The sequence below is a fragment of the Miscanthus floridulus genome, chromosome 2, assembly GCF_019320115.1.
Source record: "Miscanthus floridulus cultivar M001 chromosome 2, ASM1932011v1, whole genome shotgun sequence".
NCBI classification, from domain to species: Eukaryota; Viridiplantae; Streptophyta; class Magnoliopsida; order Poales; family Poaceae; genus Miscanthus; species Miscanthus floridulus.
Genome location: NC_089581.1, coordinates 13,651,801 through 13,671,444, shown reverse-complemented (window position 1 = coordinate 13,671,444; position 19,644 = coordinate 13,651,801). Strand labels below are relative to the sequence as shown.

Here is a 19,644-nt window from a genome sequence, read left to right as displayed (position 1 = left end):
TTTAGAAATAAAATTATTTAGATATATAAATACTCTGTATTATTAATATAATTAAACTTAAGAAAGCTTGGCCAAGTGCATCACAAATAACTCTTCTTATGTGAGATGGAGGAAGTATACAAGGAATACTCCACCTGTCCCAAAATATCTGTCGTTCTCGCTTTCCAAAAAATAATTTTGATTAATTTTATATTAAAATATTAATATTTATTACACATAATTAATATCATTACATAGATCTTTAAATCTATTTTTATAATAAACTTATTTAGAGATATAAATGTTGCATTTATTTTTTATAAATCTAGTCGAGCTTAATATAGGACCACGGAGGGAGTATATTGGACTACACAAGCAGTCAAGCAGGCCAGGTCAAGCGAGCCAAGTGGCGCACGAACGGCGACCAGCACTTGAGCACGGCACATATGTACCTTCCCCAGGCCGGAGACGGCAGGGGGGTGGACAGTGGAGCAGCTAGCTGCTTTCCGCGAACTTTCCCACCGACGCGTAGTTCCGTTCCCGACGACACACGGCTGACATCCGTCGCTTCATTCGTCCACCTCTGTTTCACACGGCGGCGCGTACACTTTTCTTGGCAGAAGCCAGCCGGCGAGCACCAGCACCGAAAAACAACCATCACGATCCATCAACACGATGGGCACGATCGAGAAGCATAATGGCGTAGCGCCACCGCCCGTTGCGCGGACGAAGCGCAAGCTAGGATACGATGGCGAGGTCTCCACGCGAAAGGAGGATACGGCTCGCTCGCGGACGTCCTTTTCTGTAGGACAGGGCCAGGCTAGTAAAGGTGCCGCCCTCTGCATCTAGGCTATCTGCATCCATGCATGTGAAACTCGGGGACACCTCACGTAGTAGTGGCGGTAGCAGTCGAAGCAGACGGAGATGCATGGTCGATCGAAAGGGGACATTCCATCCACACCAAATTAATTCCATGTAGGGTTAGTTACAGAGGATATAAGTATAATAAAGTTAGCAGGAGTAGATATGGTTGGCATATGGTGTGCACAGCCACTTTATCCAGCTATATTCTAGGGAAAGTAATAATAAAGTCTGAGCATTATTTCTCTATTAATTCTAATTTCAGTGTTGAAGTTGTAGTAGGTACAACAGTAACAATTAGAAAAACATACGTGCATAGGCAGATATCTACACAAGCAACATAGAAATTCATTCGTTTCAAAAAAAAAACCGTAGAAATGCATAGTACTCACTCCGTTCTAAGGTTTTTTTGATTTTTTTTCATACACGACTTTTATTATGTATAATATAGATATATTGTATATCTAGGTGTGCATAACAAAAACTATATATCTAGAAAAGTTAAAATAACTTATAATTTTGGACAGAGAGTGGTAATAACGAAGGACTAACATAGTAGGCCGTCCTCGTGCCTGTTGGTTTCCAAAAAAAAATATTGAAGAGCTAGCTTAATTAAGCCATTGACCATAAGCACCATGTAATAACCAGATATAAGTTAATTTGGCATAAAAATTCGCCATGAAAAGTACAAGTACTGTTATACATCCACCTGCAGGTCCAATGGAGATCAGTGCCATTAATTGACCATAAGCAAATCTGGATAAATGAGCTGAGTATATATACATATTCTCTAGCTATAAGATCGATAATCCACATGCATTATCGTAATAGATAAATTTAACTATTGATGAATCCAGCAGGAGAAAACCCTAGCTAGCTGGTTGATCACTTGATCTCTGCCTTCCAGCTGGTAGTGCCGACGACCTCCGAGAGGTGACTTCAGATAGATACGTCTGAAAAATGTAAGTGAGCTAGGCCTTTAGTTTTTGGGTGTAAAGTTTTGGGGTGTCACATCAGGTATCACGTAGAGGTGTCGCATGGGGTGTTCGGATATTAATAAAAAAAATAAATTACAGAATCCATCAGTAAACCGCGAGACGAAATTATTAAGCCTAAATAATTCGTCACCAGCACATGGGTTACTGTAGCACTTTATTGTCAAATCATGGGCTAATTAGGCTTAAAAGATTCATCTCGCAGAGTAGTCGTAATCTGTGCAACTAGTTATTTTTTAGTCTATATTTAATACTCTATGCATCTGTCCAAATATTTGATGGAATAGGGTGTAAACTTTTGAGGAAGAACTAAATAAGCCCTTACGTTAGATCAGATCGACTCCACAGGTCAAGTCAAGTCAAGTCACTTTATATGCTGAAGAACAAAAGCAAATAAATGGTCCTACATGTGCACAAGTATGAACGCAAAACACACGCGTCTTTCCTTTCTGATATACTATACGCCGATGGGTGTTTATATATATTTTGTAGAGGATTCCAACCAAGTAGTTGAAAGGAATATATAAGGCGTTACTTATGTCTGCACTGCATTTTGCATTCCCCTAATGTGTCATGTGTATGTGTGCTGGTAGCTTTCAGCCATGGACATTTGGGAGAGGGAACTGACAGCCAGGGCAATTGGAAATGCAATAGAAACATTAAAAAAAAGGTAGAGAAAATAACTTGTATACAATTATATATTCCCTAAGAAATCTAAACTTGGGAGTATCACATATGTATGTATGCATGCATATGCTCGATCTGTACTTTAGTCTGCCAACTACTCTAGTACTTGTGCACTACATACAGTTTAATTATATGTCCTTCAAAAAGATTCTAATCCATTGTTGAGTCCCCTCAGAGTCACATGTGCACTAGCAGACATGAATACGTTCATATATATGCGCCATGCATGAAGTGCCAATTGCTCCTAGCTACAACGTACTACGTACACACCAATATTCCACAGCTTATATCTTACCGTGCATTTTATCCATGAATCAATTATAAGGTATAGCTAGGCATCCAGCTATACATATATATGCAACCACCAGGGAATTACTGCCTAGCTACTGATGGTATGAATATCGATTTTATTGTAAACCTGGTAATGTAGATTTAGTATCTCGCTACATATACTTTCATTAAAATAAAGGTTACATAAATTGCAAAGATGCTTAGCCTACTAGTCCGTTTATGCAAAAAAAAGTATGAAAAACAATCATGAAGTGGTCCAATATCAAATTAAAGTTGAGGTTAGCTATTAAGCATATATATCAAATATTAGTTAGGAAAGCATACAATAATAACAAACAAATTTATGCCACTTCAGTTAAATAGGATCTTGGCCAAAATATATACTATGCCATGAAGAAATTAAAACAACATGAAACTTTAAGTATATACGGAAGCATCATTTGATATGAGGCTCCGACCACGCATCACTCTACAAATAAAAACCAGCATGAAGTCGATATCATATTCTAGCTCAGTTTCTTACCATATTGGCATCATCATGGCGTTCCATGCCTTACACCATGGGGCACCATATCGTCCAGTAGCCCCGCCTTCTCAACTGAAATGGCAGCCGGCGGAGGCACTGATGATGGTGTTGACGGCGACTGCGCCATGGACACCATCGAGCTGTAGCTAGCCCGCCGCAGCTCGCCGCCGTCGTTAACATGCTGAAAAGATGTCGTAGTCGTCGCCCAGCTGACGACGGTCTCTGAGGACAGGGAGCTCTGTGGGTGCAACGGCGGCAAGCTGTAGAGGTGCCGCGCTGGGATGAACGACGACGACGTCGAAGACATTTGCTCCGCAAGCGCAACCGCCGCCGCGCTGTGGTAGCGCGCCGCGGCTGCGCCGCCGCCGCCTCCGCCGCTGCCGCGATGGAATGGACCAATGTGGTGGCAGTGCTGGCCCTCGTAGGTGGTGATGACCACGGAGGGATCGTTGGAGGACCGCTCCACGCGCTTCTTCACCGTGCATTTGCTGTTGGTGCATCTGTAGTAACTCCTGCTCAAGAAATTTAGCCCAATTTGATTTGACTCGCTCGTGTGTTAGTTATAATTAATCGCATGCCATGATGCAAAAAAATACCTATGTTCATGTATGCGTTAAAAGTATTATGTAGATTTCCTAACTTCATATATTCTTGGTAAAAATTAAAAGTCATGGTATGTAGCGAACTAGCAAAACCACAAACAGCGGGGGGGCATTTTAATTAAGCATGAACAATGAGTGATTTGCCTGTTGAAAGAAGAATTGAAACACAATGCAGTAGCATTTGGATGAGAGAGGAAAACAGTGAAAAACAAGGTAAGCCATGTTGGCTCTGTTCGCTTCTCTAATAATCCATACTTTTGAGCTTGTTTTTTCAACCGAAACAATATTTTACTCTCACAACAAATTAGCCGAAATAGTGTTTCGGCTTGTTTTTTTAGCAAAGCGAACGGGCAACGCGTATGTGTGCACATAAAATTAGCTAGAGAATGCAAGACGTAGTTAATAAAGTACTAGCAGTGTAGCACACTCAAGTTCATCTATAAAGCTGGCAATGCAATCAACCTTGGGAAAGGGCTGTTCTTGACAGCTTTCTGGCCATACTTCCTCCATCTGTAGCCGTCCTCGAGGTGATCGATCTCGCTCTTTGTCATGAACGCGAACCGCGGCTGCCGCGGCCGCTTCTGCCCCTTCTTCGCCGTCGCCGCCGCCGGCTTCCTACCCCTGCATACGCAAATCCAACAACTAGCTATATCAGATACGACTTATATGTTTTTTGTTCCTTCAAAAAAGTACTAAATCTGCTAATGAAAATGTACTAGTATAAATAAGACAAGGAAATTGGTCGGTACTAAGCATGTACTCCTACGTATAAATAAGCCCCCGCTGTTTGTAGTGACAATCAGTACTAAGCATGTAGGCGTACTCCTACGTATAAATAAGCATGTCGTGTATTGGCGGCAGTTCATATATAGTGACAGTGGGCAGATCTATGAGCAGCTATGACAGGAACAGTGTGTTTCGATCCATCCATGCCTGCAAGCAGTTAATGCTGCGTAGGCTGGAGTGCAAGATTCAATGCGCACTGAACATGGCAAAGGCAGGTAAGACAAGGAAATTGGTCGGCCGATCATGGCAGGACCAGGACCAGGGACGGCGGACGACGTGGCCACGCCGGCCACACCCCGGCCCAGCCCACCGGATGCCGCTCGCCGCCAACGTTGCTGATGGCAGCATGCAGATCAGCGAGGAAAAAAGGTGGGAGCGAGCATGGAATGCAGAAACACACACAACCCCACCCATCCATCGCCGCTAGAACATAGACACATAGACATACATGATACATGTATATCATGTATGTACACTTTTCCCTTTTCTTCGATGAACAACTTTCTATCCATTAGTTTGACCACATGCAACTTTGAAATGAAACCGTACGTTTGGATCTATTTGACACCAAGATGCACAAGCACAAACTGCATCCCAACAACAACAAAAAATTAAATAATCTCGTGCATATGCATACGAACACGTGAACAGTATACGAAAATACCGACCGACGATAATCTACGGAAATGCAGCATACGGGGGTATATATTAAAAAAGGGGGAGTAGATAGACGAGGAAAAAACAAAGGAAACCGCGTGAAACTTGGAACAATCCGCGCACGCAAATCGCGGATCTGAGTGGTTGTCCAAAGAGTTTACCAAAAGTACTAAAGTCATTCCATCAAATCTTACGATACGTGTATAAAACATTAAATATAGATGAAAAAAACTAATTACACAGTTTAGTTAAAAATTACTAGACAAACATTTTATACCTAATTAGTCTATAATTGAACATTAATTACCAAATAAAAACAAAAATACTACGATAGCTAAATTTTCAAAATTCGCGAACTAAACCCGCACTGAGTGCACCTAGTAGAAACGCGTCGCGGAGCCTCGCTTTCGTGCGGTGCTCCGAAATTACAGCCCTGCCACTCGCCGGCGAACCAAGCCAAGCGCCGGCCAAGTGTCGGCGTCTATGCATGCATGCACTTACGCTGCCTCGACGGCCGGCGCCGCCTTCCGATCGTCGTCGTCGTTCCCCGGCGCGGCGCCGTCGCCGTCGCCGTCCCCGCTCGAGCTCGACGACGGGCCGGCGTCGCCCGACCGAGCGGGTGCCGGGTCCTCCGACCGCTCCATGGACAGCTGCGACGGCAGCGGTGCTGCTGCCTCGGGCAGATCCAGCACCGGGAGCTCCCCGCCGGCTAGCAGGCCGCCCGGCCAGCCGAGCTCCGCGAAAACGGACGAGTACTCCGTGAAGGCGTCGGCGGCGCCACCGAACGGCCAGTCGGCGCCGACGTCCTCCGATCTGTCGCCGGCGGCGCCGGCCATGGGCAGCTAGCACCGATGCGATCCGATCGATCGATCTCTTGGCTCTGTAGCTTGCTTCCTAGCTAGCTGCGGCGGCGCGATCGAGCGAGTACTCTTTGTCACTTGTGTGTCACTGGCTTGGATAGCAAGCTCGCTAGAGGCCGGCCGCCCGGCCTGAGCAAGGGTTTGCGCTTTGCTTGTGCTCTCCTGCCTTTGTAGCGGCGTGCTGCTGCTGCTGGGGACTGGGGAGTGGTGGATTTTTAGTGTGGTGCCGCGCGCCGCGTTGTTTTATTCGGGTCGGGCGCGGGGTAGCGTAATTAATTTATTAAGGCCGTGTTTAGATCCAAAGTTTTTTCAACCTGATGAATAGTACTACTTTCGTTTTATTTGGTAAATATTATCCAATCGTGGACCAACTAGGCTCAAAAGATTCATCTCGTGATTTTCAACTAAACTGTGTAATTAGTTATTTTTTTTACCTATATTTAATACTCCATACAAGCGTCCAAAAATTGATGTGATGGAGAGAGAGTGAAAAAACTTGGAATTTTGATGTAAGCCCTTGTTTAGTTGGACCCCAAAGTCCAAAAAGTTGCTACAGTACCTGTCACATCGAATGTTTGCGGCCTGTGCATGGAACATTAAATGTAGACGAAAATAAAAACTAATTGCACAGTTTGGTGGGAAATTGCGAGACGAACGTTTTAAGCCTAATTAGTCAATGTTTGGATACTATTTACCAAATAAAAACGAAGGTGCTACAGTGGCCCCAAATTTCAAATTTCGCGAACTAAACAAGGGCTAAACTAAACAAGGCCTAATTAACGAGACGTTGCTGTCGAGATTTTTATCGGTGTTCGGGGCAGACGCGTCGGAGCGCTAGGCTAGGTATTTTTGGAACTTTCTCGCGGTCACGGTCGCGTCTTCAGTTAGTGAGGGGCAAAACTGACATTTAATACAGTCAGAGAACTCTTCCAACGGAAGAAGGAAAGGCTCTTCCAAGAGAAGGAAGGCCCAGTTAGAGCTAGAATATTCAATTTTTGGCAGGGAAGATAAGAAAAAGGAAAAAAAAAACACTACCTAGTAATGTTCATTGAATGACCATTTGAGTTATTTTAAGTCAACCCTTAAACTCTACTCACATTGCATTTTTATGCGTTGAATTTGGAATTTTGATAATGTTATTTATCTCAAAATGTGGCTTCTCAAAACTATATTCTTGATTTATTTCAAAAACATTTTCTAACAAAAGGAACTAGTTAAAGCTGTGTCTTTGGGCGACCATCCTAAAGTCTCATCTATTTTTTTTAGCAGTGGAAGTAAATAGTAGATAGAAAAATACATTGACAGATAAGTACTCCTCTATTGTGAAATACGAGATATCCTAATGACATATAACTATTTCTGGTTACCATATTTTGATAAGTAATAGAAATCAATGGTAGATATGCATGTAAATGTTGTCTTTTTAAATTTAGTTGAAAGATTAATTCACTTGGAATTTCTTATAATCGAGGACAAATTTTAAACCTTTGGATACCTTATATTTTAGAAACTTCCTTCGTCATAAAAACCAAACGAAAAACACTCTATTTTTTGTCTTAAGTTAAATCATTTTAAATTAAATTTAATTTCGTTTGCAAAGAATTGTAAGAGTACTTATGACAATAAGTCGGTATAGTAGGAAAATATATTGCTACTTTTAAGTATCATGAATATTAATATTTTTTTTAATTTGGTCAAATTTTAAGATTGATTACTTACGAGTTACGACCAAGTAGAGTGACTTTTGTTTGGAAAACGGCAGCAGGAAAGAGTAGATAATTTTTTTGTTAGCAAGGTAGAGTGTGGTCGTGTGGATAGGGCCATGTTTAGTTCACCCTAAATTCAAACTTTGGCACTATGTAAAAAGAAGATTTTCCGTCACATCAAATTTACGGTACATGCATGAAGTACTAAATGTTGACGAAATCAAAAACTAATTGCATAGTTTGGTTGTACTTTGCGAGACGAACGTTTTGAGCCTAATTAGTCAACGATTGAACAATTATTATCAAATATAAACGAAATGCTACAGTGCTCTACAGTGTCTACAGGGGATCCGGCGGCGCCAATTCCGTGGGCAACTAAACATGGCCTAGGATGTTTAAAGAATGCATGCGTATGCGTATCCATGCTTTGACTAATCGCTTACGCGAGATTGGACATCATTAAATAAGCTACGTGGTATTACGTAGTACAGATTTTATAACTCACCATCCATTAGAGCAAGTATAATAGCAGGCTGTAAGCCGACTAAATACTGAGGTGGAGGAGAGAGGGGAAAAGAGAGAAGAAGCGGGCTGTAAGCTTACAGCCGGTTTGGGCACAAAAAGCAAGAAAGTCTGTGAGAGAGACAAGTGGGCTATGTATTAACTGTAAAGAGCCAACTACTATATGAGTGGGCTACAAGAAACCTTACAGCCAGCAAGTCGGCTGTATTATTAGTCTTGCTCTTAGCTATACTCCATGGTCCGTTCTTACACTGTGGGTGAACTGAAAGGTTCATTATGACCCACAGCGAGCTTTCAGCTGTAAGACTGTCTTCAACAACAACAGTTATCCAAAATATCAGACTTATTTCATGTTTAGGTAACGCTATAGGCAAATGATTCGAGGCCTAGTTTGATCTTCTCCAACAACAAGACCCAAAAGAAAATCATTTCTGCAAATGAGTCTTCACGAGAGAGGATACTCAAATTTAGGTTATACCTCTCCTGACAACTAAAATAGGTCTTCCATATAAGTACTGTTTGAGGCTATAGGTATTCTGTTGGAGACCCATTTTAAGTTTAGGTCTCCTAATGAGTCTCCTATTGAAGACAACCTGTTGGGTTCATAAACCCAGGGTCCCTAATAAGCCTGCTTCCCAGCAAAAGCTCGGCCCAGCAGACGGTATTACAAACGATGCGTAACTCCTGGGCCGGCCTAGATACCTAACGACAGGCCGAAAGAGTGATCCAATCTCCGACCGAAAGGCCGGGCCAAGGAGAGGGACGACGCTCGCGTTCGACTCCGACCCGCTTCTCCGATCGGAAGGTCTAGCCAAGGAGGGGACGACGCTCGTTTCCGACTCCGACCCGCCTCTCCGACCAGAAGGCCTAGCCAAGGAGGGGACGACGCTCGCTTCCGACTTCGACCCGCTTCTCCGACCGGGAATACACCGAACCTCTGCTTACGGCTCTTCTCCGACCGGCGCGGTCGGAGCCAACTGGGAACGACCGGCCGAGGACGCCCGCTCAGTGAGGAACATTGCTCTGCCGAATCCTTCTTTTCCTCTCAGTGTTTCCAAAATGTACCAAGCGCACAACCCTATGTCATTGAGTGCTAGGCCACATCCGATCATAACGTAGGGCAAAACGACAAATATTTACTTGTTGGTCACTTTTTGCACCGACACAACCAAAGCACGTCGTCTGGCTTCATACTCGGTACATCAAAGTCCATCTCGAAAAGGAGAAAATGAACTACTGAAGAAAAGACACTCTGAAACAAGGGTGGATCTGCCAGGGGGGCTGGGAGGGCTTAAGCCCCCCCCCCCCCCTACCATGGCTGAGCCTGTGGAGCCCCCCTCAGCCCCTCCTAAATTTTTCTGCCATTGGATAATGGAAATGAGAAGCTTGAGGGTTGAGCTAAGGTTGAAGACGATGCTGGAGCGTTGAGCTGAGCTTGATGCTTTTGTCCCCCTGTGAACTTAAGCCCCCCTAGATTTTGATCCTAGATCCGCCACTGCTCTGAAAAATAAATTAAATTAGGAAAACAATGGTTTTTTCCCCATAAGCGAGCTTCCAGATAACAAACGTATACCGTGCCGTCTTGCCCGGCCGGGGTTTAAGAACAAATCATTCACGTTCAGAATCGTGGAAGAATTCAATTTCTGATGGAGTCATGGGTTTCATAAGCAAAATGGTATCGTCACAAGGAATTTTATACTTATGTTTCTCTCGGTAGGCAGGCTAATCTGGCGCCACATTCCACGTGATGAAATGATGAGCGAAGCCTCCTGTATAACACAAACAGTGCTACGAGGTTGGTCGATCCACCTGTGTCTTCCACTCTGGTCATGCTTGTTTTGGCCCGTGTCTATTTTTCCTACTCAGCCAAAACAACTTAGAATTTAAAATGGAGAAAGTATCTCACAAAAGTTGTATACTCCCTCCATTCCAAATTATAACTCGCTATATTATAAGTCGCTTTGACTTTTTTTTATATAAATTTTGCTATGTAATTCAGACATATATTACATCTAGATACATTGCTCATCTAGATACATTGCAAAATTGATGTACCAAAAAGAGTGAAAGCGAATTATAATTTAAAAAGAAGAAAGTATTTAGAAAAGTCAAATTGACTTATCACGTGAAACGAGGAGAGTATATTTCATTATTAATCTTTACATATATTATTAAGAGTTATTAACACAAAAAATATATAAATTATAAGGCTCTTGGTAATTTTCTCTGGAAGGGTGGCAAAACTTTACCGCAACATTTAATAGAAGAATGAAAAAAAATACCATTAGCTTTGCGCTTACTAAATCGGTCGGTGGCCCAAAGCCACAGCGGCACAACGGGCTACCCACAGCTTTCGTGTCTCCCCCCTATCCCACACCTCATCTGCTTTAAAATACCGCGCAACGCATTCTTAAGTCAATTCTATCCTTGATCCTATCTAATCACCCGCGTATATCCCTTTCGTCTCACCATAGAGATCGTGATCTCGCACGACGAAGAGATCACGCATTCACGCTACACGATCCCACCAATCACCTCCCCGCGGATGGTGGAGAATCTGGTAACGTCACAATAGCACTAGCGGCCCCCGTACTTTCCCGCCCTTTTCGTTACGAAAGACCATTAGAATACAGAACCCAGGAAGCTCCAGGAGGCAATGGACTACACTGCACGTCACCAGATCACCAGCGAGCCATGGTGTTCCTGCAATCCTGCCTCAGCCTTTATTAGCGGATACACACACCAAAAACCAGATTCGAAAGGCAAGGTACTGAACAGCGCTGCGAATATTACAACAGATGGGACTATATACCATGTATAGTCTCATCATTTATCCACGCCTACCTCATCTTGCCTGATTTTGTCTACACAAAACTGAGGTGACCAGCGCTTCCTGCTAAGGGGCTGAGGCAAGTTCATGTTGTCACCAATTGTTCCTTCATCCTAAGGGTTGACAGAAATGTAGGTAAAAGAACCTGATATCCACCTGCCTAGGGAAGGATGACAGGGCTGATATCCCAGATATCCTTGGCATACTCATGAATCGTCCTATCGCTGCTGAACTTGGATGAGCCAGCTGTGTTGAGGATAGACATCCTCGTCCATAACTGCAAGTTAAATATATGAGTAGAAAGAAATGACAAGAAATATCCACTGATGGGCAACGACATAAAAACATAGTTACTGCACTTGACATAGCTAAATGTAAATGACAAGCCACCTGGAGACATCCCAAGTACCGAAAGCAAAATATGTAGAATCGATACTCTGATCACTCTTCAGAAACATTGTCAAGAAGAACAAACAATGCAGAAAACGAGGGCCTGGCAAAGCACAGTTTTTTTAATTGTCCAGAAAAAAAATGCAGAAAGGAGGGCCTGGCGGGCACTGTTTTTTAATTATCCAGGAAATTTTTTTGCAGAATCCTAAGGTACACTGGTTACTAGCATGAGAAATCATTAGGTCATTTACAGTTCTAATTGTTTCCTTGAGCTACTCTTGGAATCTATACTAAGACATTATGGAGCAATGGTCTAGCTAGTTCATGAAAGCTTGCTCTAAGTGTAGGCTTATTAGCAATACAGCATAACGTGCAGCAGTGTTCTTCGAGTGCTCCTATGATTTAGTGAGGAGACGCTATAATTATACAATACGTATGAGTCATCAGAATATAAGAAGTCTGCATAATCATCATGTGCAGGGAATCCAGAAAATAAACAGCAACAGTAAGAGAACGTACTTTCTGATCTCGGTACGCTTTATCAACTTTTTCTTGGCATTCGATATAACTGGGGAAATCCTTGCCAACAAGGAAATAATCTGCACGCCCGTAACCTTCATTTCCTTCCAAAGAACCCATCAATTCATCATAGTTGTAAGTCCCAAAGACACCACTGCGGACAAATTCCTTAACCTCCTCAAATCTTGGGTCAGGCACAAACTACAAGTGGAGAACAAAGTGACAAGATTATAAATCTGACTGATGCACTATGTGGGGCTTGTGGGCGCACATAGACAGATCTTTACTAGCTTGACAAAAAGCAACAGCGATAAGATTATACAAACAAGTGAAATACCTTTCCCTGAGCTCTCTCTTTCCGCAAACCAGCAATTTCATGTGCCTCTGCACCAAAAAGGAAAAAGTTTTCCTCTCCAACCTCCTCTCTGATTTCCACATTCGCACCATCTAAAGTTCCAATAAGAATGCAACCATTCATTGCAAACTTCATGTTACTGGTCCCACTAGCTTCCATTCCAGCAGTACTGAACAGATAATACGACGTTAACAAAAGCAAATATCCTATCGAGACAAAAAAAAACAGTGGCAGCTACATTGTTACCTGATATGCTGTGACAATTCACTGGCAGGAATGAGCGCCTCGGCAACACTAACATTATAGTCTGGAACAAATACGACCTGGACAACAAACAAAAAATCCTCAGAAGTTTTAATAGTCAACCCTATGATCATTGGTTGTCTGATTGAGGGAGTGTGTACAATTCAAGAGCTTTACAAGCATGAACATAACAATAGGTGTTACTTTTTGGTAGCAGCAAGATAATTAGCTGAAGCCATATTGCCGTTACCGCTTACCAGATGATGGAAATTAAATATGGAAAGCGGTATTAAGAAGAGATGAAATTACCTTCAACAGATCTCCAATGTCTGAATCATGGTTTACGGTAGCTGCGACATCTGTAATAAATTTAACAATCCTTTTTGCTTGTATATATGTGGCAAATGCTTTCCCACCGAATATGCATACCCTTGGAACAAAGCTCTTTACTCTTTCTTCTGCGCTCATTTCTTTCATCTTCTTGTAGCGGTAGACAATTCCAAGGATATTTAGCAGTTGCCGCTTATATTCATGTATCCTTTTCACCTAAGGGATCCAGATGAGAAATCCTAAGTCCATCAACAAATGGCATATGTTTTCTGATAAGAATGAGCAAACCTATAAGGAACTAGCTATTTTTCATTGCAAATTCAGTCTTCAACCACTGCCCTGATGTAGTGATGTTCTGTTACAAAATATACCTGCACATCAAACATTGCATCTGGACTGACAATATATCCTGTCTTCTCCCTTATAAGAGAGACGACCTTCATTTTGTTAGCCTTTTTAGCAGCGCGCCACTCTGAATGCAGATCTTCATTATCGGCAAACTGTTACATGATGAACTGATGTTAGTATAAAAATAAAGCATATGTAACAATAAAACTTAAAGAGTAAAATGTATGTTAGTAACAAACTGAAAAAAAAACTACCAGAAGGGAAATACCTTCTTCAGTTCTGCAAGTTTGTCTGTATTAAGCACCCAGTCGTCAGAACCAATCCACTTTGAAATTAATGCACTTAATTCAGGATTACAAAACCGGATCCAACGCCTGGGAGTCACTCCATTTGTTTTATTCTGGAATTTAGTTGGCCACATCTGCCAAAGAAACAGAGCAGATGATGAATGACATTTGCCCAAATCATTATAAGAACAATAGAGACATAAGATTCAGATTCTCGTATTAATGCCTCATAAAAGCTGTTGAACACATCCTGTTTCACAATTTCACTGTGAATTTCAGCTACACCATTTACTGAATGTCCACCAACAACACAGAGGTTGGCCATTCGGACAACTCTTGGTAACTTAGGATCAGACTTTACAAATGGATCTAACTCATCATCAGAACTTTCTTCTTCTGCCTCTACTTCTTCAGATTCAAGTTTTTCCTCCTCTATCTCAGATAGAACTTCTGCCTCCTCTTCTTCCAACTCAGTTTTTTCCTCAACCTCAGCAATAGTCTCCAAAGATTTAACAAGTAATTTTTGCTTCGACTTGGCAGGAGATTCCTTCTTTTCTTTAGGTTTAACAAATAGTTGGGAAATAGAAGCTGGAAGGTCAACATTATCCAGAATCCTCATTTCTTTCAACTTCTTTTTTAAAAGTTCAGTATCTGTTGTTCCATACTTTGAGACTATGATGTTCATCTGCTGCTTCAATCAAGGATAGAGAAAAATGTACGTCAACTCATAGAGCAAGAAATACATTGCATAAGCACTTTCTGCACATTTAATACCTCTTCATCAATTGTTTCTATGATCTCAACATGTCGAGGTAAAAGTTTCTGCATTATGTCCAAGCTCCACTTCTCTAGAGCTTCAGGAAGCACGGTATGGTTAGTGTATGCCACGGTTCTGGAAATGGTTAGGAAATTAGCATGGATTGGATGACAAATGAGGAAATAAAATAATAAGTTAATTATAACAGAAAGAACATTGCACAAATTATATTATGATCTTAATTACACTTCAAGGTAGATGTTTCGGCACAGCAAATACCTTTCTGTAATACTCCATGCCTCACTCCAGCTTAATCCCTTAACATCCATCAGTATTCTCATTAACTCGGGAATGCATAGTGTTGGATGAGTGTCATTCATCTGCACTGCAACTTTGGAGGGGAAGTCCTCCCAGTTGAGAGACTCACCAGCTCTACTCTCAAAACGAGCAATGATGTCCTGTAGTGAGGCTGAACATAATGTATACTGTTGCTTCAAGCGGAGAACTTTCCCCTCTAGTGATTCATCCCCTGGATACAATATGTGGCATATCTAGCATGATAAGAAAAGCAGTAAATCAGACATAATTTAGGAATAATAACTCCTGTTGTAAGTCCTATCATGTCACAACTGTGTATATTACCACAACATATGAATTATAAACTAAAAATATTATACAAAAGTTACCAGAGATGCAAGGACAAGTCTAATAACCCAAGTATAAAGACAGAAAACATAGGTTATCAATTACTGGAATCAGGAATCATATCTTTCCAGGTGTTTTGGATTTATGCAGATGAGCAATACTGACAGATTCAGTCTTAGACCTTTTCAGCGTTTAGATGAGCTTCATATGCCTTGGTATGATCTCCAGAATTAAAAGCTCCCAAGTCGAAATCTTGTGCTGGTACTGTTGTTGACCAAAGACGTAGATTATTAGTAGTTCTAGTTTTGTAGCCAGGAATAGGGACATCATGTGCCACGGCCTTGATATTTTCTCCTCCAATCCAGTGCTTCCTACCATCAGTGCCTTCGATCACTTTACCAAAGAATTTCACAGGATAAGAGATATCATTTCTTACAACCTCCCAAGGATACCCCATCTGGAAAATTTAAATGCAAGCATGATTGGCATAAGAAGATAACAGGCATATTGTTAATAGTTGCCTACTTGCCTGGTAGCAAAATAAGAAGGCATCTTGGTACCTCAAGCCAATTCTCAGCAATCTCCTCCTGACCATCCTTTGTTATGATCTGCTTAAAGAGGCCATATTTGTAGCGAAGTCCATATCCCCATGCTGGATAATTTAATGTTGCCAAAGAATCCAAAAAACAAGAAGCCAAGCGGCCTAAACCACCATTGCCCAGGGCAGCATCTGGTTCCTGTTTCATAACAAGTACAGCATCATCCAAACCTTAGGATTTCTAACTTCAGAGCAGTTTAGGCATCATAAAGTTTTATAGCCAAAATTTCATAGATTAACCCGTGGCGAAAGTTACATGAACAACACAAACTAAATGATAGAAAATGGGATTTGATCATAAATTTTTTTTTCTTAGGTATCTGGAATGATGAAAGTGTGTGGCAAAGTTTTGGTACGAAGAACCAACTCTCTTAAAGAAACCATACCTGGCTAGCAACATCCTCTAGGTTTTGTCCAAGTTGTTTTAATGCTTCTGCATATTCACCAGTTATCTCTAGATTGCCAATAGCATTTGTGAGAGCCCTTCCCTACATTATAGAAAACAGCAAGTACCAATTAACATCAGGACGCAATTAGCAAAATGTGAATAGTGACGTTAGAGAAGAAGGTTGTGTCACCTGTAAAAACTCCATGGACAGGTAATATGCTTGTTTTACATTCATTTTGTTGTAATAATCATATGTCGCATTCCAGTTTATCAGCAGCGCATCAAGGACACTTTTAGCAGTTGCATGGTAAGCCTTCAGGGGAGAAAAGTACTCTGGAGAGAACAAGGGAGTGAACTCTGCATGGTGCTTGATGTTTGATGCAATGGCAGATGAGCCAATGGAGTTTAGCACACTTGGAAGCCCTGTATTGCAAGACATAATTTTAGGTTCTTAAATTTTTACCTACATGGTATGTAATTTACATTCTCAACTAAAGGAAAAGCCATAGAAGCAGTTGTAATTGCGTGAAAATCATTGCACAGACACCTGCATATGGCACATACATTTCTATCACCTATTTACCTGCAACAATATATGTATAGTTGAAATTTAAGGGCAAGGTAGTTATATCTACAGAGTATCACAAAATATTCTGCACAACTGCACCAACCGGTTGATCCTTTTTTTTATGGTCTGATTCACTAGTCCTAGAATCACATCAGTGTCTCAAATACCTTCAGAAGAAAGGAAGCCTAATGGCCTAAATATATGGATACAACTCTGCTAGTTACCATATTCCACAATTCCACAAACAAATTAGAGTTCTCAATTCACCACATAAATAATTCTTCGAACTTGCATTATACACATGGTGTGGGACTGTTCAGTGCAAGGCCGTTAGAAAAGCCCCAGTTTTACTGAATTCTGAGAAAAACATTTTTAAGTTTATTTGCAAATTCAGCAAACCCATTAAAAAAAGGGTTAATTGGATTCATGTCATTATAATTTTCGATGTTTGGAGAAACGTCATTACTATTCACCTATTTTGAAGCATGCCATTACAATTATTCGTTTGCACAAAAATGTCACTGAATACGTATGAATACAGCCTGAGACTAGCTGCAGGCGTATACGAAGACGCATACTTCATCTCCCTGTCAAAGACACGTGGGTCCCACATGTCATCTTCTTCTTCCTCTCCTCATCTCTCCGCTCTCTCTCTCCATCCCGACACGGCCACCGCGGGCGCTGCCGGCGGCGGCGGCTGCGGGCTCGCGGCCTGACCGACGAGGCGCTGTCGTGACTCCGCGCGCCGCGGGCGAGCAGCCGGCGACGGGAGCGCCACAGCCGAGCAGCAAGACGCGGCCGGTGCGGAGCTCACCGCCCGGGCGGCGCGCCGAGGACGCGGCCAGCGCGGAGCTCGCCGCCTGACCGACGTGCTGCTGCTCGCCCGCAGCGTGCTGCTGCTGCTGCTGCTGGCCGTGGCCGTGGCCGCGTCGGGATGGGGAGGGGAGGAAGAAGAAGATGACATGTGGAGCCCGCGTGTCAGTGGCAGGCGTGATGAAGTATGGGCCTTCGTATACGTCTATAGCTGAGCGCCGGCTGTGTCCGTACGTATTCATACGTATTCGGCGGTATTTTTGTCGGCAATTCACGAGCGTTCCGCTTCCGCAACACGGAGCCCACCAGCGCACGCACCGCACGGCACAAGGATCACACACCCGCATGGCATCATTCAACAGCGTTTCGAACCGCATTGCTACCCAAACTTCACCCAAGGCGCCGGGACCAGCAGGGGGACGCAGCCACGTACCTTCCGCGGGCGAGACGGAGCCCTGCACGTCCCGATCGCTCGCCACGCTGCGCGCCGAGACCCGCCGCTGCATCCCCCCTCGACCCCGACCCGGCGCGACCCCACCTCCGGAACCGCCCGCGAGGAGAACCCCGCCCACGCCGCCACCGCCGGAGGAGGAGGCGTGCGGGCGGGAGGCGGTGGCGAGCTGCAGCGGCGGCGAGGCGGTCGTCGCCATTGCTGCGCGTGCAGTGGAGTGGAGTGTTTGCGTGATGCGTGCGATGCGACGAGTGATGACGATAAAATCTCTATCCTCACACTCTCCTCTCCTCTCCTCTCCTCTCCGTTACCGTGCCACCGCCGCTGTAAAGTGCGTGAAGTGTGTTCGTGGCTCCGTGCGACGGTGGCCAGTGCACGTGTTGTGGCACTGGTCGGTGGGCCCACGTCAGCGCCTGATGGCCCTGTGGGCCGTGGGGGCGCGTGGTTCATTTGTCGTTTTATCAGTTTGTATCCTTCTCCCTCATTTCAACGGCTGAGAATCGTCCTTCTTTTCTGAAGCGATTGTCGTATTCTTCGACGGCTGGAAATGAGTCCCCATGTTTAGTGAAAGCTTCTTCTCCTAAAGCTCATTTCCCCCGTTTCCAACAGCATTTTGTTTTATATGCTTTTGTTGTTTTCGTTTTCGAAGTCCCTTTCGAGAGTAGACGGAAACAAAAGAAAAAGGACCTGGGACAAACATGGTTCAGTTTGTTGCAGTTTGCCTGTTCTCTAGCGATCCCTTGAGACTACGGTGAATCGATTTGAGTGATGAACACTGCACACTCAGCAGCAGGACCACCTCGAGATGCGAGGCCCATCGCCTTTATCTATGTAGATCATCTTCTTCTCTGATGAAACTAGGGTGGCAAGAATAGCAAATAGCAATGTCATTGGAGGGAGGGGGTGTTTGGAGAATGATCCCCGATTATGTAATCCAAATATGGTGATAGAATTACTATGGACAAGTTAATAGTTATGGTAGTGGAGAGTGACAACCGACAATTGATGACCCAACAACGGTTGTGTCATTGGAGTTGAGAAGGGAGATATTCGCGGCCAACGAGTTAGGAGCAAAGCGAATTATATTGGGCATGGTGTGGAACCAAAGTAGAGAGGGGTGGTGGGTGGTGATCAACCTCATAGAGTTAGTTTGGAAACTCAAATCCTCTTAGTATCTCAGACTTTTTATAGGCTGAGTAATTCATGAGAATGTCATTTGAATAAGCCATTTAGTTCTCTATGGCGACATTTCACCCCAGGTTTTACCTCCCTTTGTTTCCAAATTAGGCCATAAACTCCCCGACGGAGCCAGGGCCTAGGCATGTACCAAAATTAGTGATGTGTCGATGGTAAAAGAAGGTAACTTGTAACACCTTTGGTGTTACGAGCTTGCTTAGCACCTAGGTTAATGCCTAAGAGAAATTAGCAAAACAAGTTTTTGGGTTTAAAAATTTAAAGCCCACATGGAATTATAAATGAATCTTGTGCGACTCGCTTTTGTGAATAAACAAACAAATAAGTGTCGCTAGTCAATTTGTCTCGGTGCTTAACAACTTTAAATAATCTTGTGGACAAAGTTGTTTAGGACTTGTTTTGGAAAAGTATGAAGAAAGTGCTTAAAATATCTGATAGCAAATAAATAGCGAATGG

General features: G+C 43.1%; 2 protein-coding genes across 3 annotated transcripts; both read right to left on the bottom strand.

The window, feature by feature from the left end:
- Positions 1-1,369: 1,369 nt before the first annotated feature.
- LOC136517489 (probable WRKY transcription factor 48) lies at positions 1,370-6,432 on the bottom strand. Its single transcript, XM_066511060.1, has 4 exons — positions 5,886-6,432; positions 4,404-4,562; positions 3,337-3,851; positions 1,370-1,793 (listed from the first exon to the last, which is right to left on the bottom strand). Exons 1-3 carry the CDS (start codon positions 6,218-6,220, stop codon positions 3,350-3,352), a joined length of 996 nt encoding a protein of 331 aa, XP_066367157.1. The 5' UTR covers positions 6,221-6,432; the 3' UTR covers positions 1,370-1,793; positions 3,337-3,349.
- Positions 6,433-11,022: 4,590 nt separating this feature from the next.
- Positions 11,023-18,303, bottom strand: LOC136517422 (alpha-1,4 glucan phosphorylase L isozyme, chloroplastic/amyloplastic-like). 2 transcript variants are annotated; one of them, XM_066510988.1, is made up of 15 exons: positions 17,977-18,303; positions 16,353-16,585; positions 16,161-16,262; positions 15,737-15,913; positions 15,358-15,633; positions 14,811-15,082; positions 14,549-14,666; positions 14,001-14,462; positions 13,756-13,908; positions 13,511-13,639; positions 13,119-13,355; positions 12,813-12,889; positions 12,549-12,735; positions 12,212-12,412; positions 11,023-11,579 (listed from the first exon to the last, which is right to left on the bottom strand). In XM_066510988.1, exons 1-15 carry the CDS (start codon positions 18,191-18,193, stop codon positions 11,463-11,465), a joined length of 2,958 nt encoding a protein of 985 aa, XP_066367085.1. In that variant the 5' UTR covers positions 18,194-18,303; the 3' UTR covers positions 11,023-11,462. The 2 variants fall into 2 exon arrangements, with proteins under 2 accessions (XP_066367085.1, XP_066367078.1); XM_066510981.1 differs by lacking the exon at positions 14,001-14,462 and having other exon boundaries at positions 11,052-11,579.
- Between the last annotated feature and the right edge of the window lie 1,341 nt (positions 18,304-19,644).

Excerpts from the sequence above, each read along its gene's own strand:
- LOC136517422 (XM_066510988.1), bottom strand. The coding sequence starts at position 18,193 with ATGGCGACGACCGCCTCGCCGCCGCTGCAGCTCGCCACCGCCTCCCGC. Across the intron at positions 16,263-16,352 it reads TGTCCATGGAGTTTTTACAG|GGAAGGGCTCTCACAAATGC; the intron begins GTGACACAACCT and ends TCTATAATGTAG. Across the intron at positions 12,413-12,548 it reads AAGAGAGAGCTCAGGGAAAG|TTTGTGCCTGACCCAAGATT; the intron begins GTATTTCACTTG and ends CTCCACTTGTAG.
- LOC136517489 (XM_066511060.1), bottom strand. The coding sequence starts at position 6,220 with ATGGCCGGCGCCGCCGGCGACAGATCGGAGGACGTCGGCGCCGACTGG. Across the intron at positions 4,563-5,885 it reads GCGCCGGCCGTCGAGGCAGC|GGGTAGGAAGCCGGCGGCGG; the intron begins GTAAGTGCATGC and ends TTGCGTATGCAG. Across the intron at positions 3,852-4,403 it reads AAGAACAGCCCTTTCCCAAG|GAGTTACTACAGATGCACCA; the intron begins GTTGATTGCATT and ends TTTCTTGAGCAG.